At 38.2% G+C, this 26,571-nt stretch overlaps 2 protein-coding genes across 5 annotated transcripts in view; both read left to right on the forward strand.

Annotated features, from left to right (window-relative positions):
• The window catches only part of LOC106166693 (filamin-A), a 104,385-nt gene that overhangs the window by 70,699 nt on the left and 7,115 nt on the right, over positions 1–26,571 (forward strand). For all 4 annotated transcript variants that reach the window (XM_086996787.1, XM_086996788.1, XM_086996790.1 and 1 more), the window contains 12 exons: positions 313–450; positions 1,183–1,356; positions 1,811–1,957; positions 2,209–2,439; positions 2,790–2,966; positions 3,944–4,147; positions 5,177–5,260; positions 5,752–5,892; positions 6,335–6,508; positions 18,338–18,430; positions 19,510–19,590; positions 26,295–26,564. In XM_086996787.1, the coding sequence (XP_086852913.1) occupies positions 313–450; positions 1,183–1,356; positions 1,811–1,957; positions 2,209–2,439; positions 2,790–2,966; positions 3,944–4,147; positions 5,177–5,260; positions 5,752–5,892; positions 6,335–6,508; positions 18,338–18,430; positions 19,510–19,590; positions 26,295–26,564 (1,914 nt within the window). The remainder of the gene's footprint in view (positions 1–312; positions 451–1,182; positions 1,357–1,810; positions 1,958–2,208; positions 2,440–2,789; positions 2,967–3,943; positions 4,148–5,176; positions 5,261–5,751; positions 5,893–6,334; positions 6,509–18,337; positions 18,431–19,509; positions 19,591–26,294; positions 26,565–26,571) is intronic.
• On the forward strand, positions 8,177–18,315 carry LOC147759513 (uncharacterized). Its single transcript, XM_086996791.1, has 2 exons — positions 8,177–16,872; positions 17,273–18,315. The coding sequence occupies exons 1-2, from the start codon at positions 13,536–13,538 to the stop codon at positions 17,419–17,421; spliced, it is 3,486 nt and encodes a 1,161-aa protein (XP_086852917.1). The 5' UTR covers positions 8,177–13,535; the 3' UTR covers positions 17,422–18,315.

Raw genomic sequence — 26,571 nt, forward strand, 5'->3', positions numbered from 1 at the left:
TTAGCTTTGAATTTTACTTGAAGTTTGTTTTTTTTATCCAGGTTTCTGGATTGTACTTGTCATTTCTTATGTCCCCTCCGTAATAGAAAAGAAACAATAGTCTTATCTTTACTAAGTGGACAAGAAAATTGTTAAAGGCCATCTATAATCCTTAATTTACCATTTGATGTGCTTAACAAGTGATTCTAACTTACAGTATTGCAATTTGGCCTGTAGTAATTACGTAAGCCCATGGTTTCTTCTTCAATATGTTGTGTCTAATGCTGTATGATTCTTTAATTTAGTAATCTTCCTATATATTCACACCTCTAGGTCGCCACCAGACCAAGATCTTCTATGCAGACACTGAGGTGAAAGGCAGCCCTTTCTTCTGTGATGCCTATGATGCCACCAAGGTGATACTGGAACAAGTCAGGAATGGGCTGATAGACACACCAGTACATATGGAAGGTAAATTGTCTATACTGTAGAACACACCAGTACATATGGAAGGTAAATTGTCTATACTGTAGAACACACCAGTACATATGGAAGGTAAATTGTCTATACTGTAGAACACACCAGTACATATGGAAGGTAAATTGTCTATACTGTAGAACACACCAGTACATATGGAAGGTAAATTGTCTATACTGTAGAACACACCAGTACATATGGAAGGTAAATTGTCTATACTGTAGAACACACCAGTACATATGGAAGGTAAATTGTCTATACTGTAAAGCACACCAGTACATATTCAGGGGCGGATTTAGGCCGTCTTCTGGGTCTTCTGGAAGACGGTCAGATTTTCAAGTTTACATTGTCAGCCATCTAATGTTTTCTGTCGGAAGACGGTCAAAAATGGAAGATGGATCAACAAAGATAATTTGAAAGACTGTCAGAAAATATCTCTGGATCCGCCCCTGATATTGAAGGTATAACTTGTCATCACAAAACCAAGATGAATTGAAGGAGTTTGCCTTGCTAAAAGTATGCTATACATGCTGTTTACTAAATTATATGTAATTCATGTGGAATGTTTGACGAAATGTAGTAAGTATTTGTCAGATTTATTTGCTTAGGTTGTACATGTACATGTGGCAAAGTTGACCCATGTTTAGATTTATCTCTATTAATTTTCTGAACATAATGTGTTTATACTGGTAGCACTGGTAGCAATATAAAATCTTGTCTCCCCAGTGGATGCGTCCCAGGCAGGTGAGGGATCCATGGAGGCGGATGTCAGGTCCAGAAATGTACAGGTTCCCAGTGAGATCAAGCCAAAGGGCAACGGGATGTATGACCTCTCTTTTGTGCCACGCGATATGAACACACATGTTGTCAACCTGTTCTTTAACGAGGAACATGCCAGAAGTAAGTCATTTTTATTGCCTTTTCATGTTCAGTGTTTATGTCTTAGGATTACAGCTGTGTAGGTATGTTTTAATGAGGGTGACAACTTCATAACATGGTTATTACATAAGGGAATATCACCTTAGCAGTGCTGCTGCACAAGACATTGGCAATTGATTAACTGCATCTAAACAGCAGGATGAACTTTGTAGAGAGCTATGTAGGGATAGAGCCATATCTCAGTTGAGGTAGTCTCCTCAAAGCAGTCTCAACATGGACCAAATTCAGTTCTTCTCCAACATGGACACAAATTCTTAATGAGCATAGTTTAACTTATTTTACATTAATAAGAAATTTTAAACTTGATGTTTCACTTATGAAATTTGGTCATTTTATAGACAGATATTGGAGATATTCATTTAATGCTTTGTATAAATATGACAGTAAGTATTATTTTGGACCACTCTGTCTCCAGATTCACCGTGGATGGTGGACATCATAGATGCCAGTCATGTGACAGCTAGTGGTGATGGCCTGAGATTGGCCCCAGTCCAGCATGTGGCCTGGTTTGAAGTGGACACACACGGGCCAGCAGAGGCACCCATTGGGGTCAAAATTACAGGTAAGTCTTATTTCTTTATGTATATAATTTCTATAATAATTCCAGCTTTTTTTTACATTTTTTATTTTGGCAGGATAGAAAGATTTGCACCTTATATTTTCTGAAAATTATCTAATAGATTCAATTTGATAGATAGCAAACAGTGCTTGTTTCCAATAGAATAATTTTCACAAGTTTGGTCTCTAAGATGAATGGCAGATGTTGCTTAGAAAAGTCCTCTATTTGTAATATAATTATGTAACTCCTTGTAGCGCCATCTGGTGCCACAGTGCCCTGCAGAGTCACCCCCAAACCCGGCACTGTCAACCAGTTCATTGGAGAATACACCCCAATAGAGCCTGGGAGACACCTGGTGGAGATTAAATATGGCACTGCCTCTATTGTTGGGAGCCCGTTTGCTTGCGAGGCATACGATGCCAGTAGAGTGCGTGTCACAGATACAGATTACAGCGGCAGGGTTAACCAGCAGCTGGGATTTACTGGTGAGGAAATAGGCTGCTTTACATTTTAGAATTTTTTGTAGAAAGACACCATTGTGTCAAATTTAATAAAATCCCATGTAACTTCTGTGCATCATATTTAAGATTAATAAACATTAATTGCTATTCACCTAAGACAAATAGAATCACAGGTATCATTAAAGAAGAAGCTGAAAACACGCATTTTTAAGATGATTTATTTATGATTTTTGTTCAGTTTTTTACATTACATAGCAAAATCTTAGATAACTTTTACTGTATATATTTAAATCATCTTTATGTATAAACCTTAGTAAAGTATACTGAACATTTTATGAATATTCATCTTATTCTTCTTCATATTATTATTTTAGTTGACTCCTCTCTGGCCGGTCAGGGCACAATAGATGCACAAGTGACAGCACCTAGTGGCCGTTTAGTTCGCCTAAATCGTGAGAGGCTGTCCAACACCCTGCATCGTTTCACATACATGCCAGAGGAGCCAGGCGACCATCAAGTTGAAGTTACCTTTAATTATGAGAAAATACCAGGTTAGTAACAATAGCAGCAATCAAGATATAATTGATCTTGAAATAATTGTGCTCAATTGAAAAAATATGAAATCTTTTCTTATTTTAAGGTTTAAGAAAAGCATCAATAGTTTCATGGACAAATGTATCCATTCTTCAAATGATATTTAACTCACTTCAGTGGTATTATTATTATTTTTATTATTATTATTATTATTATTATTATTATTATTATTATGGACAAGATATTTGATACATTCAGTGTTCTCAATGTGACAAAAGTATGTCAACTGTTATCTAAGACATAGAATGAAAACTGCAGTCTATATATTTGCCGTGTCAGTTACATTATGCATAACAAAGAACCAGAAACAATGACTCAATCACAGGACCACCAGTGCTATCATATGAAATAGCCATAGATTATCAATGATGGTTCTATCATATGTGGCCTTTATGCATCTCCAAGTCATTTAAGACGGAGTCAGTGCCCAAGGAGCACATGACCGCTGTGTTGTAAAGTGCTGAGATTTTTTGATTTTGCAGTTGTAAAATTGATAAGTAAGTGAAGTTATGCGTGAAGTGCTTTACTGAGGGAATGCATATTTGCCGTTGAATCTCATTTTTAACATGTGATCTGTAATTTTTATTATGAGATTGGAGGCTATGTGTTTTATATGTATAAAGCAAATGCTATTCATTATCAAGAAGGTATTTACGTATACAATTCTTTTTGTCTCTACAGGATTACATATTTACCTATATATCAATAATGGCAAGTCCATAGCAAGGGGGTTTCAGGGGTATGAACAAACCTAGCCCCTATTTGCTGGGAAAAGGTTGGCTCTGGGTAGAAATTGATCTTGGTACACATACTTTTCATAGTAAAAGGTCCACTTTTTGAGAAAAAAAGAAAATGCTGGCTATGAGCCTGAATTATATATATGTTAACATATACAAGTTCTTTCCATCACCAGTAGATGTCACTGTTATTTCAGGCTGTCCCTTCAAAGTCTTCACCCAGGAAGTCGTACCACGCACGGAGGTTGACATGTTGAGAACGAGCCTACCTCGGGAGAGCAGTATGCGTGACATGCGTGATGGTGGCATGCGCGAGACAACAACAAGAAGGACGTCTTACTTCATGATCCAGCCCCAGGGCACACAGTACAACCTGAGGGATATGACATGTATTGTACAAGGTGGATAGCATATTAAAAAGCATTAACTAGGTCTACTTACGTGGTGATGTGCAATATAAAAGAAATTGTTATATTTGCTTGCTGATATCACAGTATACTGTTCTCCTGTACCTATTACCCAGCTATATACTACATAATTATTTAATTATTGCCTTCAACAGTAAAAGAAATAGATTTAAAGCAGTGTTCTTGTGAATGGATATAGTTTATATTTTATCCCCTTATATAAGTTAATTTTTTTTTTTTTTTTGTATTCTTTATATTGCATAATGGCATATATATATATATATATATTGGTTGATGATGATGATATGTTACATTGAGATTGGCAATGAAATAACAGTAACTGTTCTTTTTCAGCAGAGAATTTGAGCAAAATTTACTGTTTTATACTTATACTTTCCACCATCAGTTACAATATGAACAGTGATAGGGTTCATATTATCTGGTTGTCTGGCCACTGTACTAGCTAGTAGAATCAGTTGGCAAGGCATGGTTTACCATTTGAAATGGGACATAATTTATTGGAGTATATGTAGTGTGGAAGTGAGATATTTGAGATATGTGTGAGATATTTGAGATATATGTGAGATGAGTTGACAGTAGAGTACAGTTGTGAGTAGGAAGCATGAGTAGACCAGCACTCTCCAACCTCTGCACAATAATGTTCAAGTTGATTAGTCAACCCACTTTGATACTTTCACCAGTAGTTGTTTATTATTTCAACCAAGAGAATGCCATGCTTTACCCTCAAATTTTCATTATTTTTTGTTGATGCCCATACTCCATTTTCATGTTTTTTGTTTCAGCTTGATTTTCCACACTTTGAACTCCTTTATTATCTTAAATTGTAAATATGTGTGATAAGTCATTTGTTAAATTTTGTCAGCAGCTTAAATGTTAATGCTAGATATATTATACCCCAAAGTAAGATGTCCTAATAGTTATAATTGTATCCCAAGCTTGGCTAAACTAGGGCTAAAGCTAAGTAAGAGCCATAGAAATAATCCAGTCTCTTTTTGATCTCAGCTCCCAATGGAAACCAGGTCCCAGCCAAGATTGTCCAGACTCCAGAGGGAGACTTCAGAGCGGAGTATTCCTCTCCATACACAGGTAAGTGGAGAACTATGTTGTGATAACAGTTTTTGAGTTAATAAAAATGTAAAGTGAAGATCAATAAGGGGTCATCCATTTTTATTATCATTTTTACAAGCTACAAATAGTAGACTTTTTCCGACCCCCCCCTCTTCAAGTTAAAAATGATGACCTTTGACAGCAATTTGTATCATCATATTTGTACAGAGGGCATTAACCCTTCCCCTAGTGTACACATAATTCGTAGACTTCTGAAAATGATAATAAAAATGTATGACCCTTTACAATGGCAGATAGCCAATAGGTACAACTGAATTGTCCTAGACGGTCTCCCTAATCTTCACCTTCTTGTAATAGTCACAGAAATGTTTTTTATTTGTAATCATATCCATCATGATTTACATCAAACAAAGATAATGTCAACTTTGTACACCATTATCCAACTTTTTCTTCAATTTGTTGACTTAATTATGATATTTGTATGTTATATCATTTGTTTCAATTTTCAGGCCGTCACATAGTGGAGATATTCTTCTGTGGTCAACCCATCAAGGGCAGTCCATTCTATGTGGACATCTATGACCCAGACAGAGTGAGAGTGGAGAGGCTGGAGGAGGAGGCCTTTGTGCAGAAAGAGACAGGGATTAACAGTAAGCACTTCATTTATTGGTTTATAATTGAAGTAGAATTTTCAGAAAAAGTATAGTTTGCAGGAGTTTGCAAGAAAAATTTTAATGTTGCTAATATGCAGCCATATTGCAGCAAATTTGCTGCAAATTCACTGTGAATTTGCTGTGAATTTGCAGCAGGCCTGATATTTTACTAAGGGCATGTCTGATGAATTTAAGAATATTGTATATACCACAGTTATGATTTCTTCTCTTTTTTTTTCCTTGTTTTTGTTTTTGAAAAGGAATCAGTTATGGAACTTGTATGAAATTGAACCCATGTAAAGTGAACATGTTTCTCATGTTGGATGACTTCATTTTTCTTTTCATTATAAGCATTGTCTGCTCCAAGATATGAGCTAATTAAAAGTAGCCTGATTTAAGACTACTTTTGTGTATTCACTGTAAATGTGTCTGGTTTCAGTCAAGTGGGAGGATGCTGGTAAGGCAGAAGTGACCATCAAGTTGATAGGACCCAGTGGTCAGAGCATCCCATTCACCACCCACAACACACCAGAGGGCACTAAGGTCAACTATGTCCCCACTGAGTTTGGCACCTACAGGATCCACGTGTTCTATGGGGGGCAGGAGATCTCAGGTAAACTACCAGATACCTCTGGAAGCCAATTTGGGCTATTAGTTTTGATGAGGATAGTGTTATGGCTGTTATATTCAGTCACATTCAAATATTTTCCATTTGTGATTTTGTAAATACTTAGGTATTGGTTCCTGTCTTATATCTTAGGCAACAATGGATTCCATCATCTTGAGCACAATGGATAAAATGTGTTACCAAATGATTTTGAAATATATTTTCACATAATGGCAAGGCTAATGTGAACAGCCATGTAAGTGTCATATGGAGAAGTTCTGTTGACATGTGGCACTGTCACTGAGGGGAGTTCCCAATAAAACTATTGTCCTATGTAGTTCGATCCAACTTTGCAGGGACACTGAATGCAATTAGATTTACTGAATAACATGCCTCCTCAAGCAGCTAGAAGTTGATTAACTTTTGAGTGTGTTTGGTCCCACTTAAAAAAATTGAAAAATCTTTCAAAAACCAAGCACACACAAAAGTTGGATAGATCTATGTAGAATGATAGTTTCAATGGGAACATGCCCTCAGCTGTCACTTACTGTAGGATCCATGTCAAGAGATTAAATAGCATGTCAGGATTATGCATTGCGTTCACAGCCATGCCTTCATCAGTTCTTTGTTTCAGCTTTGTTTCAGCAAACATACAGCAACATAATATATCCATATCATATATTTAAAATTTCAGGAAACTGGATATTGTGCAAAAAATGTTTTATATCCTAGTATCTTTATCATTGTCTAATCTGTCAATTCCAGCAATTTTATCTACGGTAATGTGCCATGAATTTCGAACAGTAGAAAATAATTAAATTTGGGAAAAGATCGTTCTGGCCGAAATTCATGAAAAGGAGGTGCTCAGAACTTCCGAAAGTTCGAATTTCATGGAATTCTGTCAATTTTGACCGGAAGTTGTCTGTTCGTCGCTAGGCCTTCTGTTATCTTCTCCCGACGATCTATTTAGAGTTACCATAATGTATGATTGTGTGAGTGTCGGTAATTGCGACCAAAGGTATACATGTACTTTCACCCGATCACTGTGTATGGCCCATAGATAGAGCGGTGCTGTTGTTTAGGGCCGCAAAACAGCATCGTTATCAGTAGTGTCGTTTTTCAAAAGCGATTCTGGCAGTCAGAAACTAGTGTCGTTTTTCAAAAACGATCCTGGCGCTCAGAACGGGAGTGGACGGAGGGAGAGACGGCCGACGATTAGCGTCTGCCACGGCCAGATAACCTTTACTATGGAAGCTTAGTGTTACCGTTGCTCCTTTCCGTGCACTGAAACTGAGACGACAGCCGATCAGTGTCTATGGCGCACGTGCAGGTAGCCTTCATCTGCGATAAGTGTCTTCCGCGACAAGGTTCGTTGCCTTTACCGTTAAAGTCGGGCGGAGCTTTACGCGCGAATGCGTCCTCATCTCGCCGTTCGCGGGTCGGTGTCTCCGACGCATACGTAGCCTTCCCTGCAGAAGCCGGCCTCGGCACTACGGCCTCTCCTCCGTGCGGGGAGGCCACTACGACCGCAGATCGGTATGTGCGGCGCACAGGTAGCCTTCGCCACGGCAGCCGAACTGTGTATTACGGTCTCTCTCCGTCGTGCGCTGCGACCAAGATGACAGCTGATTGTTGTCTGCGATCAAATATACTAGGTTGGGGGGGGGGGGGGGTGCAGGGCCGTTTTATTTTTATTTATTTATTTTTTTTCGCTCAGGCAACCAGCAGCAGCAACTGATTTCCTGGCGCATAGTTGCGTCAATGTACGCATTTGAAAAGCGTGTACGTTTTGTCATTGAAACCATCTTCAAACAAACGCGAGAGATAGGTAATCTAGAGTAAACCGAAAAGGCAGTTTTTATATTCGTTCAAGGGACTGGAAGATCGTCAATAGGAGATAGTGAGCGATCTGAGCGCGACAATAAGCCAATTTCCACACTAGTTCAAGGGACTTCGTTACTATATTCGTCAGCAAGAGATTGTCAGCGATCCGAGCAAGCATAGAAGCTCGGACTTTTTGTCCATGCTACATGTAGAAGGCAATTTTCATGTAGTCCGCAGGATATGGTTTGCTGGTTTGCGACAGGTGCGTAACCAGGCATACGCACGGATACTATAATTTTTTGGCCAACCATGAAATTATTCTCTTTAAATCTAGTGTACTTTTCAAGGAATATTATCGAAAATCCCCTTCGATTATAAGTTAATGTCACCTGAATGTACAAATTCTCTGTATAATTTATATATGCACCATTGTTCTGACACCCTTCTCGTTTGCTTTCACAGAACTGAGGTAAACAATACTAGTTACCATCTGAAGTCCGATCTTAATCGTCCATCTAGCTGGAACTTGCTTTACCTCTTAATTAGAGGGTAAAGTGCCCTTCAGCTCACAGGTAGCTTTTGTCTTGAGTGTATCGAACGCGATATTTATCTCAGATAAAAATCTACCTGTGTGTTATTTCAAAGAGCTGCTCCAGCAGACCTGGGGGCACTAGATAAATCTGATCAACGGGCTAAACAAGGAGCCAGAGAAACAAAGGAAGATTGATTTTTCCTGCAAAGTTTCAAAGAATTTTGACACGGACTTGATCCAGCTTAACCCTCCAAACTAACGGGGTGGCATGGGCAATTTTTACAAAATTTACAAACAATTAAACTTAGATATATTACAATTTTATCCTTTAATATAATTTTGGGAAGCATGCACCCGCATGTAAGCTGGGTGATGTCAGTAAGCCCCTAGTTAAATAAATATACCCTTATGAGCAAGGCTTTTCCCAGCGAACCGTCCAGCCGTCATTTGGACGGCCGCTGACATCACCGGACGGCCTATATTTTCAAAGACGGCTAGACGGCTTGCGACTTTTTTTTGATGACGTCTTGGCTTGTCGGGACAGCCGTGGACGTTGTAAGAAATTTTCTTAGAGTAATTTGACGTACCTAGCTTTTATGATGCGTCACAGATGAATGGTACTACTTTGAAGTGTACGCTGATATTCAGTCACGACGAAACTACTTCCTAAAGCTTACAAAACACAATAAAATGTTTCTATGAACTTTAACTTTAAGATACACATTCCACGCCGTATGCAGCAGTGACAAGAATGACCTTCATGCGGTACAAAACACTAAGCAAACTACAGGCCAATTTGTGAAAGGGGACACCTTCCGGACCTTCATACGCACGGCAACTGACAAAGCTGATTGACAAAAAGGAAAATTTCAAATTTTCAGCGAGAGATCGTTCGCAATCCGAGAGAGACCAGGAGGCAATTTTCATATTTGTTAAAGAGGCTTCGTAAGCCAAAGGGCGAGACGAGAACGCAATTATCGTCAGCGTCGCAATCCGAGTGAAACGAGAAAGCTCATACTCGTTCAGTGGCTTTCGTTTGCGGCATATCGTCAGCCGGAGATCGTTCTCGATTGTTTTTAACCCTCCATCCCTCCCCATTGGAATTTATAATTTTTAAAAATATTTTTCATTTCATTTGTACATTTCAAGGGACTTCATTAGCGGAAGATCGTCAGCGGGAGATCGTGAACAATCTGAGCGAGACAAGAAAGCAATAATGGTAATCTTTATTGCAGCTCTTAACATTGCTCTTTTGTTCTGTTGCTGAAGTCTCTACTGTTAACAATGCTATTGTGCGCCTCAGCAAAACTACCGATCGCTATCTCACACCGAATATTGCGGTAAAGAAACAACAGCCCGACAGTACAACTCTTAATAGATTCTCCTGTTATCTGAATGAATGGATATGACGATGTTGTTTAGCGTCCTAAACTAACTGTACTGATCGTTATCTTGCACCTTGGGCCGCACACGTAGTACTCAGGTAAAGGTACGCTAGGGCAACATTGCCGACTGTTAGATCTTTATAAGCGCGAGAATAGCCCGGTGGCCGATTTTAAGGTGTACGAAATTCACGAAATGAAGATCGCGCAAAATTGCTTACTGGCCGAAATTCATGGTCCAGAAAAAACTCCAGTCGGCCGATTTTAAGATCGTTCGAAATTCAAGAGCCGTTCGAAATTCATGGCACTTTACCGTAGTTCACTTTTGTGTTAAATGTTGCTAATGGTAGAGGCAGTATTTGTTGGATTTAGTATGTGCTGTTGATTTACAATACATGTGGAGCTGAATATTCTGGAACACCTCAGCTATATATAAATTATGTCTCCCACATCTCTGGCATGGTTCTACTGTCATCATGTGACTGGACAGTGTTCACTGGTTCCCAGTACATCCGCACGGTCATTAATGTCACATCTGCTACAGTGACTGTCACTTTAATATATGATGGATTTGAAATAGAACATCTGACATGATAATTGGCTTGTCTGAACAATTAAAAAAAAGCATGTTGCCTCTTGGATGATATTCCAGGGAAAAGATTTTGGTTTTAGCCTTTGGGCATATTATTTGTTTATTATTTTGACATTATGGGATGATAATTGTCACACCAAGTCGTAAAATAATATATTCAGTGTAATTAGGCATCTCAAGCCTGGTAATAGCTTTAGAAGTTTCCTCTGTGGATAAAGGTTTGGTCATTCTATAGGTGTCTTTGTGATACAATTTGCCTCTTCACACTCCTGATGTATTTTGCCAAGAAAGGAAGAATCACATCTGTGTCTGTAACCTTAGTAAAACTTAGTTTATAACAATTTGTTTAGCAATATGGAGATGTGGAAGTTGAAAACATCATGATGATAGTCCTCAAGCTTTTCGTGACTTATTTTTTTAAAAAAGCATTAATAAGTTACACAACCACAGTATGTTACATAAGAAAAAAATACTTCAGGAAGTCACCCTTAATATCTGATATTTTAAAACTGCAGCTGGTGAGGTGGTGCCACAAGTCTGGAAAGACAAGCTGGCAGTTCCTGTCTACTTAGATGATAGATATGCTTTGGTATAGTACAAATGGAGAATTTTTAATCTATAAGATTAAATACAGAACAGGTACCAATTAAGGAATTAATGCCCCCACCCCACCTCTTCCCTTTTGAGAAATGTACATACTGTACTGTGTCATGAAAGTTGACACTGCTTATATATATCATGTACTACAAATGGGCCAAAACATGCTTATTTAGACTGGCAGCCATTTTTGGGTCAATCAGTGCATTTTACATTAATTGCAGCCAATACAACTTTAAGCCATAAAATTTTCACAATTCTGGCATCTTAACAGCTTGAAGTCTGGTGTTTTTTCAATATGCAACTTGTAGGGCAAAGCTAGACAAAGTGCAGAACTGTGGCCATTCTCTCTCTTTTTAACTTAGGGCAACATTATCCTAAGAAAAATCATTTGTTTGCAAATTAGTTACTTTTTTATATAATAAACATTAGTATGTTGGTCCTTAAAGTTTGTGTGTAAAGTGAAGCAGGAACAAGATTTTTATATTGAAAATTAGCTCAATTTCCTCATTTACTAAACTAGTATCAGCTATGAAATCTCTTGTTGCATTTTTCTATTTACCATCAAAATTATACTGTACATTTATTTAAATCTCCTTTGTTTTGAAATTAAAATATTGCATCATATAAGTTAACTATATGAGCTTAATAAGCTCTCTACTAATTACTTTAAACAAAAACATTAATATTGATATTGTGTGCCATAAAAGTGCTTGTTAGCAATTAGCAGGCTATAAGTAGATTATTTAATGATTATACTGGGCATGAATTCAACAAGTTCTCAATTATTGCTTCACTTTCACAAAATAAATTGTAAATCATCCTTGTTAATTGTCACCAACTGACTACTCAAATTTCTGTTACTGTGTCACCCAACATGACACCCTTTGGTAAGTTTTGTAAAATACAGTAATTTAACAGTGTAATTATCATAATTATAACTGCCGTAATTGGATAACAAAAATACTTAGTACAACAGCTATGCCCCTTGTTAACATAATATCAAGCGTTTATGTTGACGCTATGAAACTTGATATATCTAGGTCACATGAATATTGTAATGATTTTTAATTATTGAGCATGAGGGTGAGAAAGAGTTTGTATCATATTCTGTGTTATAGCATTTAGCAGCACAGATTTAAAGTACACTAATTTCTGCCCCTGCAGTTAAAGGCTGAGTTACAATTTTGATCAAGAATGCTGTGAACAGTCAAGTTTAATATGATAATTATTTCTTTATTGCTGGACATCACAGACTTTAAGCACAGACTGTTGTCATGGCAACGGCACCATCTGTGGCCGGCACAGCCTCTGTGTCACAGTGTTCATTGCAGCACATGTGGTGTAGCTAGAGCTCAACCTACCCCTCCCAGCACAGATATGCACAGAATGTAGCTGGAGAAAAATAGCTAAGATGTTTCCTAGGACTCTGAGCTATGATAGAAAATTATCTCATTTTCTATCAGATATGTTATTGTTTAGATATAGAAGTGGTACGCCATGACAAGAGATATGGAAGTGTCTTAGCCATTTGGTCACCTGTCACAGCTATGATCTCCAACAGCACATATGACACTGATTGTCTTCCGTATTGACATACTTGATGCTTGTAAGGATTTCTGCTGGTATATTGAGCAAGGATTATACTTCATATTTCATATAATACTACACAAATAGCAAGCAGCTTGTTGGAAGCCAAGTCTCTTATATAAGACATATATGAATGTGTCATAATACATTAAGAGAATCTAATATAGTATTACAGATGTGACATTTGTAAATGTAGTCATTTCAAGCGCACGGGACTCTCACTGGAACTTGATTCACTCTATGTCTGTGTGTAGTGAGGTTGATGGCCAAAAACCTGAACTAGTAACTCCGTTATGGAGGGATTACTTGGCAGTGTGTGACAGGCCTTGGAACAAGACATCATAATCCTTGTCTTCTGCTTACCTTGGACAAGACGTACATTTTCTAAAAACTTACATCAGGAAATGAAAAGTATTCAGATTCTCAGTGATAAGCTGATTTTGGTAGAATTGAACACAGTTGACTTTACTGCTTGGCTGCCATTGATTAAGGTAAACTCCAAGTGAGTAACGGATAATGAGTTCTTTAAGTGCCACTGAACAATGTAGCTTCTTGAATGAACTGAAGGCGGCACTCAAACACAAGACAGACCAAGAGACGGAGAATGACAATAAATTTGAAAGAGATTCTGATGGAAAGGAATGCAATGGAGAGGATGAAGGGAAAAGTAAAGAAAAGACCAGTGAAAATAGTGTAGACGCATGTAGCTCTGTATTGAAAGTCAAAGATGCTGTTCAAAATGCAGAACGGATTTTAAGTGCACATAGGCCTATATACCAAAAACGTCCAACTTCCAAAACTATTTACCAGTCGTATAAAAATGGTAGTCACACATCCAATGACAGCAAAGCAGCAGATAATTCTTCCAGCCATTATAACACTAGGATTCTGTCTCCAGCCAAATCCGTGATTCATCTCTGTCAAATTGGAAGTTCTAATGACAGTGATGTGGAGTTTCAGAACCTTGATGTCAAACATTCTAACACCGTGCCACGCACTGAAGCTAAGACCAAAGGATACATGACCCCCAGCACTCTGTGGCAAAAAGAGGGGGGTGGCTTGTTTGAGGAGCTGAACAGTGTGCTGAAGCATAGGCAGGAACACTCACGAGATATTTACAACAAACTGGAGGACTTGGAGAAGGTGAAGTCAGGGAAAACACTGACGTTCATAGGCGGGGCAGAGGTGGTTTATAGCACTCCCCATACTTCACCAGAGACTAAAGCAAAATCCACAGAGAAGATGAGTATTCATTATCACTGCTCTAAAATACCCTCATCTCCTGGTAATGGTGGCCTGAGGAGTAAAATTGAAAACTTCAATAAAGAACCACCTAAAATTGTAATTTATGACATTGGTGATATAGACAAAAAGGGTAATAATGAGAAAAATTCTAATCAAACAGAAAACACCGATTGTGTTCTCAAAGGTCAAAAGTCTGTGCAGCAGCTGCAGAAGGCTATTGAAAACAAAATTGGATTCCTGCCAAAAACACCAGCACAGGTGGGTCCAGCTTATCGTAAAAAGGCAGATTTCATACCTAAAGTCAAGAATGGTTCAGCAAATGGTGTAATCCATAATGAGGCTGCCAATTCTTCATATGGGATAAGAAATTCTGTGCCTGAAGCAGAGAAATCATATCATAAATATCAAAATGGTACCGAAAAACCTTCTATGCATGTAGTTAACGGTGGTGAAGTGAGGAATCTGAAAACTATTCAAGACAGGCCACCCAGTCCACATTCTGGGACATTGCTGTCCCAGCTGGTAGACTCTGTGAGACTCCAGGTGGCAGACCTTGACTCAAGCCTGTCTCGGGAGACAACAGGGGATGTGTGGAAAAATAATGTAGAAACTGGAAGCATATCCAGCGAAGTTTCATCTGAACTGAGTTCCAATTCCACCATCACAGAGCTCCCAAACCTCAAGGAGGCTAGAACAGCTTCTAACAGCTTGCTTCCTGTGGTGTCTGATTCCGAGGGTTCCAAAATAAGTGAGACCAGGACCAAGCTTCATTTACGCCCTGATGAGGAGTCTCTGACGTCTGTCACCCCCTGTGAAGCCTCACCTGTCCTGACACCTAAAACAGTGCCACTGCCACCAGTGTCATTCAAGGACGAGATCCGCAGGAAAATTGACCTTTGTCTGAAGTCTGCCCCACACCTAGAGGGGATGTCCACACTGGAGGGACACCAGGCTCTGGAACACCAGGCTCAGCAGGCAGGGCACACTGGGGAACTGAAGAGTCCAAGCTTTAAACCTTCCATCTATGTGCCATTGCTTCCAATGCAGCAAGATCACAACAAGGTAATGCTGCATCATCCTGCTGAGGACCACACAACCCCTACAGTGACCCCCCAACTACATCCACCCCCTCCAGGGAGGCAGGGGAACAGTCAGGAAACTGGCTCTGAAAACCTGCAACAAAGTCCACAATGGCAACCATCGCAGGGACTGCTTGCTCCATCACAGCCACCACATGAAGATCATGTTGATTCACAAATACTCCAAGATTCTAAGGACAATTCCTCATCATTATCACTCAGTTCCAGTTCCACTCAGTCTGCCAAGGCTCAGTCTGCCTCCGCTCAGGGGCTGCTGGTACAGGAACTTCAGGAACAGTTAAGGCACATGCATAAAGGTGGAAGCAAAGAAGATGACAAAACTACAAAGGTACTTACGGAGACAGAATCCACTACATCCAATTCTGAGGTAGAATTCCCAGAAGGTTACATGACTTATCCATTACCAAACACATCTAAGCAAAAGTCTATGTCAGACCGAAACGCATTACAGAATCTTTTGGTCACTCACTCTGGGGAGAGAATACCATTAGATGGCACTGAAAACAGCTTCATTGCAGGTCAGCAGTCGCACCATGGTCCTTTCAGTCGTGCAAGTCCAGGCCACTGCACTGTGCCATCTCCCACCTCTTTCCATAAGAACTATCACCACATGAATAGCTTCATGAACCAGCTACAGCAGAAACTGGAACAGAACAGGGTTGGGAAGTCACTGGAATCTCTCAGCAAGAAAAAAGGGAAGAAATTTGATTTTAAGCGTGATCGTTCCTTAAGCTGTGACAATCTAGTAGATCAGGAGAATGAAGCCAACTTTGCTCTCCCCAATGTAGATTATGATCCTTCCGGTGGAGAACGAAAGCTTCAGAAGAGTGCCATTTCCATGGAGTATATTAACAGACAAGACTCCGATATAGGTCCTCTTAACCAACCTCATAAACAGATGCTGCAAGAGAAGCCTAGCTTATATAATACGTGGACTGCCCTCCCAGGTAAAAAGGCACGTGCTAAAAATAAAGCCAAACTGAAGCGCTTAGAAATGCGTCGCACTCTTGAGGACAGTGATTCATCAGGGACACCGTTGTTTGAGGGGGCAAAGCTCAGTGTAAAGAATGATGAGACGTATCTGGACACGCCATTCAAGAGGGAAATCCGTTCCCGTGCACGTTCCAGTGGACGAAGCTGTAGGGAGATGGTTAAGCCTCAGTATCGTTGCAGCATGAACCGAAGTTCCATGCGTACCATTGGAGGCAATGAAAGCATCCACAGCGCCCACTGCATGTTTCTTAATGACCCTGTGGAACACAGTTCTGATGGCGACACAGAGAGCTTGTTCCAAGAGATAGGGCAGTTTGAACAGCAGGTTATAAACTATGTGAAACAAGGGGACTTAACACAGTCTAATGACTCCATTCGTAGTCGTTACCAGCAGCAGATGGACCCATCCCATATCTCAGTCAGGACAGGGGGACTGTTCCGCAACCTGGCCTGCTGTCTCCTCTGTGACACCTACAGCTCCTCACTGGCCAGCAGGAGATTGAGGAGAAGACGAGGTGGGGCTTACATTTATCTCTATATATTGGAGGCCATTCCCCTCTCTCATTGTACATATTGATACATTGTAACACAGTGATTTCCCACATTTCATGCTGTTCCACTTCAAACCAACTGCCACACCCATACCACTCGGTATGCAGGCATTGTGCCTGTCAGCAATATGCTGAAAGATTAAACAGTTTGTTTTATCTTTTTCACTCACAACCTTTATCACAATTCCCAGATGTATAGGGATCATATTTTTGAAACCAACATATAAGTATTGCTTTGTCATAAAACGGATTGCTGCATGTTAAAATTAACTAACTTATACATTTAGTATCTGAATTAGGTTTATATTTTATTTACATGGGTGTTGATGCTGTGTAGAGTGAAATGTTGATTTGTTTGCTGTAGGTTATGACATCAGTAATGAATATGATAACCAGCTTCACTTCTACACCACCATAACAGGTACTTGTACTTGTAGTATATATTGTGGGGTTGTGGCTGTGGAATCATGGTGGACCAATTCACACACAGTGGGGCGTGTTGTGTCAGTTTAATTTATTTTCACTATATGCTGGAAGCAGAGAGTGGGGATATAATTGATGGGGAAGGTTGAAAGATATTTTGGCAGCTTTTGGTGGTTCGGTTAATGGCTCCATCATTGTTTGTGTGTGCTTCAGTTGAGTCATTTTGGGGAATGTAGCTATCAACTTCTAAAAAAGGTTGTTTCACACATATTTTTATGATTTTCTCTTTTTTGTGTGGAAAAGAAAGTTTTGAAATTATTGTTATATTTTGTATGAAGTGTTCAAACCCTGGGAATTAAAGAGTAAAGGATAGGTATTTTGGTTTATTCCCATTTATGCAAGTGTATGTTGTGGACATTTGCCTTTTATCAGCACTGTGTTTGATCTGCTTGTTCGTCTGCAGTAGGTCACTATATGTTAAGTACTTTGGTTTAAGTCTCAAATTTTGTTTCATATCCAAGTAAAATGTTGCTTACTCATGAAAGATTGACAGATAGAAGCAATCAGTTGGGCAGACTAACAGACAGTCAAACAGACAGACGGACAAACGGGTGAGAGAGAAGTGTGTGTGGGTGTGAGTAAATGTTGCAATTTTAGGTATTTGTTATTGCCTTTGAAATCCAGTAAATATGCATTTCTTTTTATGTTAGGCTGAATTAAAATAAAAAGGTGAATTACTTCTCTGACTTATCAGCCATCAGTGGTGTTTCACCCATGACAGTGGTCTGATGGTTTCCTGGTTGGTTGTTCATTTAAATATTCTAATACTCTGTACTGACAGATATGAGCAATGCTGGGTACAGATATGTTGTTATAACGTAAAATATTTCATTTTTATGACAATTTATCGTATTTTATGAGGATTTGTACACAAATGGAGGAATTATCAGCCATTCTCTTATATTCTAGCATCATAAACACATTCCCATGTTTCTCCCTTCCTTAGGTTCCCCATTCTTACAAGAGGCGGATGGTGCCGGCATGAAAGTCTATGATGACATGTACAACATGTACGGCAGCCATTATGGCAGTACCAGAGGTAGTACACTTGGATGGGATATTTCTGCTTGTATTTTTTAATAATAATAATATGTCCTCCCCTGCCCTTCCTTATATTTCTCTGTTCTTGGTGTCCTACTTACGAACAGGTTTGCATTACCATCTGCTTGAATTATGCTGCGATGGCCAATGGAGCTGATGGTTTCTTCAGATGTTGGCAAATTTTTTGAGCTTTTAAGATGAAGGATTTAAAACACTGTCACTTTAGAGTCAGCCAGGGTTATTATGTGCAGGAAGCAGAATTTATAAAGCTTTCAAAGCCTGGGAACCCTGTCCTTGCTTTCAAGTTCCAGAACCTACTTTACCTTGCTTATATCCAGTATGAGGCAGCTCCTGAGTTGTTCATGGGTATCATGGATTGTGCATTTTTATAGTCAAGCAATCCTATAATGTTGCCATTTTCTCATTGATCTTTAAAATGTTTTGATATCTGTCCCCTTGTTAGCATTATTTCCATTGCCTTGCATTTCCTCCTGATCTGTTGGATTAGTTTTGTCTAACAAGTCTTTCCTTTGATGTTCCATTCAATTGGTTCATGTTTTTCAGCTTGCTCTTTCTCCCATATTCCCATTTGTATGTTTTAGATTTCATTCATTTTATAATACTACAAAAATTCAGCTTATTGCATTACAAGCCATCAAAATTACATGTTCATAAAGGAATGGGATTAAAGGTAGAGCCCATATGTGTTTCCCTTTACCACCAGGTGGCAGCATTGGTGCATGTGTTCCTGCTTCCAGTTGGAGAAATATGCCCTTTTGCAATACTTGGTTTTGATGTGTGCTTATAATTATGTGTATTCATTTCTTCCTTTTCAGCCATGGTTTAAAGGCATTGATTCAAAAATAATTTGGTGAATTATATCCACATTGCAAAATGTTTGACATAGTTATATTATTTATTGGTGAAAATTATATCATTATTGGTAAATTTTTTTATTCGCCTTTGTATATTGCTTGCATTTCTATTACTTGTTTGCATGTACTTTGTAATTATAAATTCAGTTAATTAAGACTGCATGATTAATTATCCTCTCCCCAATTCCTCCCATTTGTTTAGGGTCACCTTTCATACAAGAAGTACGCGAGCAGCCCTTGTATGCCACAGTGCAACGCCAAACTATAGAAACACAGAGGTCAGGTAAGGTCAAGGTCAAGCCTCAGTATCATATGGAGGCAACTCAGACCAGCCAGTTCGTGATGTTCATGTTTTTTCTATTTTTATTCTGACTTTCAGCTCTGCTGTATCGCTGGTGTAAGATGCCTTTCTTAACGCTTCCCATGGTGTACTACTGCTTTTGCTGAGTGCTGTTCTAACCCAGATCTTTACTCTGAACACTCTCATATGATGTATTCATATGTATGTGATGTCATATACTTTTTTTTATTTAGACATCTTTGACTAATCTGTTGATTTCTTGAATATGTTTGCAGTGTGAATTCTTAATAACTTATGTGTCACTGAAGTTATTCAGATAAAACAGGGTTGCAGACTTCTCCCTTTCAATAATTCAATTACAAGAACAGCATTGTCAGATGAAGATGTTTTTACATTTTCCTTCATTGCATTCTTGCACGTCACAAAGATGTCGCACATGCAAGAACATGAAAATCCCTAAAACATTGGACAGCTTTTTGTGTCACTTGGATTTAGCAAACCATGTGTGCTAACATTGTAACATAATATGAGGCAGTAAGGCTCTCTGCACAGCAAGCAGTATACATGTTACATTTATAAAATGTACCAGCTAACATATAAGTAACCCACAAGAGATTTTCATCACTTTCACAGATTTAGACAAAAGTTCAAGTTACTCTTTCACATAGTAACCAATTTATAAAGTGGTCAATCTCTCAAATAAGTGTAGTGTTATTAACTGAATTGCCAAGGTGTGCATGTACTGCTTACTGTGAAGAGGGCCTCACAAAATAGGTACTACTACATGTAACATCTCCCAACATTCCACTAACATGAAATCCCACTCTCAATACAATGTGTAGATTAGACCTATCTTCAGTATTAATCTATTGATGCTGATGATGGGACTGTTACAGCATGCAATATGGCTGTTCAGTGCATTGCCTGTATTTTATACAGACTAACCTATCATCTTACTAACTGACTCTTTTGCCATTAAACAAGACTTCATATTTATGTGGGGAAAGCTTTCTAATATTATTATTATTATTATTATTATTATTATTATTATTATTATTATTATTACTTGTAAAACATTTAGCATTGTCTGCACTGTAGTAATAAATATTGGATAAATTACTGTAGTATCATTAATTTATTGAATTTTTGAAAACTCTTTCACTAAGTTAGATTCATTAATTTAGAATATTTCAAACTTTGATTGATTGTGGTATTAACTAGTATGTGACATTATACAGACATTAGGACTAAATATATTTATATATAATAGCATGTTCTCTCCTTGTATGCCAGCATCACATGGAGAAGATATTGAACAAGTAACAGCCTCCTTCATGTATATACTGGTAGTTAATTGTTAATATTTCCATTTCAGTCTGAATTTTGTACAGGGATATCTGTATTCATTTTTAAGTTGTCTCTTTTGTGTTTATCCCATTTCTATGAGTAGTGCCACAGGTTGAGGACATTTATTCCACAGTGCGTCCAACACACGAAGGCATTTATGCCACTTCCAGACCCAGTGTTGAAGAGCCAGGGGGACAAGGTAGTCAGGGTCTCCAGAGAAACCCCGGGGAATTACCCTGCATGATGTGTTGAGCATGACCCCCAAGGTTTGACACGGAACAGAATTGTTTGCTTCTTGGTTTTAATAAATGTCAAAGCAAATGAATAACCACCAAGGTTTGCAGATAAACATTTCTGAACAAGATTTGCTGTAAGCATCTGTATTTCACGTCAGTATGGTAGTGGATTTTGTAGGATGGTCTTGCATGAAGTGGAAAACCAGTAGAAAATGAAACTATTTAAAATTATACAACCATAATGTCCCTTCTATCTATGTCTCCCTTTTTGGGCATGTGGATATGTAGTCCTGGAGGTCAAAGAAATAGGCCACAGTGGTATAAGATAGGGCCCTTCCTCCCCAACCCCAGTGCTTTTAGACTTTTATATTATCCTAAATCAGAAATATGTCATAAAATGGCTAGGCCATAGCTTACCTATACTACAGCTTTTTGTAATTACAGACATCAAAAACCCTTTCCCATCTTTATTATAACAAAATGTTTTCATATCATTTTGTTGTGTGAAATATTAGAACTAAATTCTTCATTTGTTAATTCATATCCATGTAATCAACAGCAATTCAATTCATACATAAAAAAAAAACATCACATTTTCACAAATGTGGACATAACTCTATGGTATTGCACTAGCTGTGACAGCTGTCACATTCTGCAGCAATTTGTCTCATTTTGGGAACATTATTTTATGGCATTGTGCTAGTTGTGACAGCTGTCACATCCTGCTGCAATGTGCCCCACTGTCTATTCTCCAGGCAGGCGACAGTCCATGTACTCCACCAACAGGGAGAGTGTGTATGGAGGTAGGCACTGCAACCACATTCTCAGAACCATTTCCGTTGTATAATACCTTATAAACTTCCAGTAGTCTCTCTTTACTCAGCTAGATGAAACCAGTCCTTTTTGTTTTTGTTGTTTAAATAATTGATGCCCAATGTGTATTTTGAGTGTGTTTCATTGATAGCTCAAGTGCCTTATTGTGATGATGACAAAATGCATATAATGATCCCTTTTGTAAAAAGTTGCTGTTTTGGTGTTATTCTGAGAATACTCGATGATAATGAATTCTATACTTTGACAGCATGTAGCTCAGGTTGATTTGATAACAAAGTGAATATAAACATTGATAATTTGATGACAAGGCAATGTAGACCAGAAGCAGTCTGTAGCTAGATATGAGCTGATTGTTTAAGTTATTTCTAACCTCCAGGAGGGACAATAGTAAGAAGAACAAACATGTCTGTGTCTGGAGAGAACCAATTATATGGACACAGGCCTGGTAAGATGGTAGTGTGTGCATGTGCGTCTGTGGTGTCTTTGATTGTGTGACTGTGTTTGATGTATGTATGTGTGTGTGGCTGTGCATGTATGTGTATCTGTGTATATGCGTGCACATGTCTGCGCATGCATACGTGTGTGCACGTTCCAAATATTACATGCAGAGATAGATGAAATGTTATAAAATAGATAGTAGGTATTCTCACACAAACCTTCCTTTATGTTAATTAAGTTAAAATTTTATGATTCTCAAATTACCCGTATTGAAGTCTACAGAGTATAGTTTCATGCTCAGGTATCCAGGCAGTGAAAGCATCCACTAACAGCACACTTTATACAGAAGGGATTTATGGAGAAGGTGAGAAGGGATTCTGGCTTCTTTCAATGGTCTATCCTTAAAATAAACGTTCTGGTTATCCAAGTTTTAGCCAAAAGTGCCAAAACTTTTGTTATCAAAAGTACTTTAATATACAGTACCAAAGGAATTTACACTGTTTAACTTGAACTTGCGGAAGTTATCTACAGACCAAAAATGAGACTGATAATTACTTTTATTTCCCAGATTAGTTACATCTGAAGTCATTTAGCTCTAACATTTTTGCAGCCTTTGTATCTTGTAGTTTACTTTGTTATACTGTATTAGCTGTCATCAAACAGTTCTGATTTCACTGTGGATCTTTATAAATATTTTGCAGCATCAGCTGTATATAACTTATTATTTAATAACTTAAATCTAAATGCCTGGAGTGTCAGTAAGAATGGGTTCATTAATTTAAAAGATATTTGATAAACTGTTAATTTGGGATGTCACATCCAAACTTTCATTGCTGCCTCCTGAACCTAAAAGTAAATATTTAGTGATATTCAGTGACAGCATGCCCCTATTCTAATAACTGCTGATTGTTCCGTCAGGTCAGAGACAGCAGAGACATCTGGTGACCAGGGTATACGGGGATGGTATCTATGAAGGTAGCAGATGTTATTGACAAAGACACTTAAGAACACACAGTTAGAAATATTCATAATTATAATGTGAATCTCAGGACATAGTTTGATACACATATTGATAAAGAAATTTTAACTCAAAGTTTTTTAGCACACAAAATTACACAAACAAGTAAATAGCTTTTATGCTTTCAGAACAAAATGGATTCAATAATTCTATCTATAATCAGACAAAACAATACCAAAATTATGTATAACAAAAAAATACTGCAGTGTATGGGTAAGTATTGAGACATGTATGGGGTCATTTGATATGTTAATTGCCTATGTGTGACCTATGGCAGGTAAACAGGGCCAGCGTCAGGACTACGGGACCATATCACGGAATGTCACTGAAAACATCTACGAAGGTATTCTCTCTCTACGAATAGTTACCTGCAACAGTAATGTTTCCATCTATATACCTATACTAAGCATGTTTATGGTATATAGATCTGCTTTCAGCTCCTAGCAGATCTTCATGCATATATACAGTTTATAAAGTTCCAGTGGAATTCTGCATGGTTATTCAGCTTGGTTGACAATATCTGTTGTTGCTAAGTATCATATATCCAAACTGTCCAAACTCTAAATTAAAGACCTCATTTTAGTAAAAGCCTTATGAGAAAATGTCACCCATCTTCGAGAGAGATCCATGTGCTTTCCCTGTATAGCACCTCCCCTCCCCCAATTCCTGATCTAACACTACCAAAGTACCCAAATGTATTCAAAGTACCCATCACAAAGAAACAATTAGAAATACTTTCACTTTCCATGTCTTTAGGCTCGTTCAGTTCTTTCTCCAGAAGCTGAATGAGTGCTTGCACCATTTTAGTGGCCACCATGGCAATGTTCCAGTTAGTATGCATGTCAATTCAATATATTGCCAATACCACATTCCGTTAGCTGGTATATAGATTCCATATTTATGTACTCCTGATAAGTGTCATTTATTGCCAACTTCCAAATATTCCCTCTTCTGTCACAATCAGACAAATTGGGATGTTAGTCTAACGCATGCTCCACCCTGTATTATAATGAGACATAAATGCTGTGGCACATTACGAGCACTCTTATTATTAGACCTGTTGACGTAGTAATGGACAGTTTGATTCCTTAGTTTTTAGAAACAGTAATTTAAATGTTGTCTTTATATAATACTATTATGTTTATGAACATTGATGCATTAGAAGTTGTATGGGAGATGACAGTGATGGTGTGTTATTATGATGTGTGTCTTCATTTAGATTCTCCACTCAGACTAGAGTTCAGAAGGTTGTCTTATATATATGGCAATGGGATTTATGGAGGTAATCACACTAGTCTAATTACAAATATGCTGTCAGTGATTTATAGTTTAACTGCCACTGAGAATACAGCACACAAAGTGCAAACACAGTCAGCAATGTACTACTGTATTAGGGAAATCCTGAACCAAAAATTATCAAGTACACATTATATAACCCTCTGTCTTTGACACATCTGGAACAATGAATAATACTTTTATTACGCACAAACTTGGAAGATCCTCAACATTTCCGTAGTTTTTACACAACTCGCGCAGATTCTATTCTGTGTTCTTGTTCTGTTCACTATATGAATAAGCTATAACAATAAGCTACTTCGCCCTTAGGACTTCCTCCAAGAGAAGAGAGTATATACAGCACAACACGCCGTACCAGTTATAGTTCACAATATGGAGGTAAGGAAATGCCCATCTCCAGCCCTGCTGTCAACCCCTGACCTCCTGGCAAACATTTACATAATTCAGGTTTGGGAGTTCATCCCCCCTTGTATGTCCTAGTCCACACCCAGTCATCTCCTGAATCTGAACATATATAGAAACAGTTAAACTACAACAAACAATCCCAAATAGATTACTGTTCTTCCAAATGAATAGCGTACTGCCATATATGCATGTTTACTAGTGAAGTTAATTAAACTGTATGTAAGGGTATGGTGGTCTCTAGAAATTATGCAATCTACAATTCATACCAGTAAGTTAATCTCCCTTCCAAACCCTGTAGCCTTTTCTTGATCATTCTTTTTGAAAGGAGATTTTTTTATACTGGTTTGCAAGCATGGATATTCAACCCATAGTATCTAGTTGAGAAGTATGGATAAAGTTTCCATCCCAGTTTGTGTTGAATTTTTTTGTAACATGAACAGCGATAGCTTTGAACTTTTTCCTCCGACACCTACTATATTGTTTGCATGATTTAAAAGGTTTTTATATGGAAGGCTTGCTATTATTTATATTGTCAGAACTGTCAAACTCAGTCTTGCATAATATAAACTTAAGCATTAACAGTAACAAAGCGAGTTAGTTTGTGAAAAGTGTTATTGTCAGGAGAGCGTTGTTGTTGGTCCACACCAGGTGTGCGCAGTGAAGTATTGTTTTAACTTGAAAATTAATTCTGATACCTTTATTCTAGGTGATTGAAAAAAAATTATAGCTTTAGTTCCCATTGTGGCAGTTAAAGACACATGCAAAGATTTTGCTGATATTATGGTCTACTACCAATCTTCACATACATATTGATTTCTTTAGGGAATTTTTACTTCCAGAAACCGCATTGGTCTTCTTTTATAATTACATGTTTATTTGAACATACTTTCAGGTCAGATTTTGCTTTTCATTATTTTCAGGAATTTTAAATGTGTTATCTATAAAATTTTATATTTATTTCCTTGGTTTCTTTTAGGAAATCAAGGTAACGTATGTACAATTCTGGTTGGTAATAAGAAATATGAAAAGAAAGTGTTTTCTATGTTTCTTACAACTAAAGGCATGTTAAACCTGCTAGATCATGTGTCAGCCATGTCATTTTCTCTTGGCAGGTTCTCCCTACACACAAGATGTCCGCAGCATCGCCCATATCAGCGCGTATGGTGACGGACTGTACAAGGGCGAGGAGGACCAACCCGCGACCTTTATGGTGGACTCCAAGGGCATGAAGGGAGATCTGTTTGTGCAGGTGGATGGTCCCAACTCCATCGCCAAGTGTAACATCGACCCAGAGAGAGACGGGCTGTATGCTGTCACCTATGTTCCCGTGGAGGTGGGCATGTATAACATTCAAGTGAAGTGGAACGGGATGGAGATACCAGGTAACCC

The sequence above is a fragment of the Lingula anatina genome, chromosome 10, assembly GCF_051362555.1.
Source record: "Lingula anatina isolate TDL-2025a chromosome 10, LinAna3.0, whole genome shotgun sequence".
In the NCBI taxonomy this organism is placed as follows: domain Eukaryota; kingdom Metazoa; phylum Brachiopoda; class Lingulata; order Lingulida; family Lingulidae; genus Lingula; species Lingula anatina.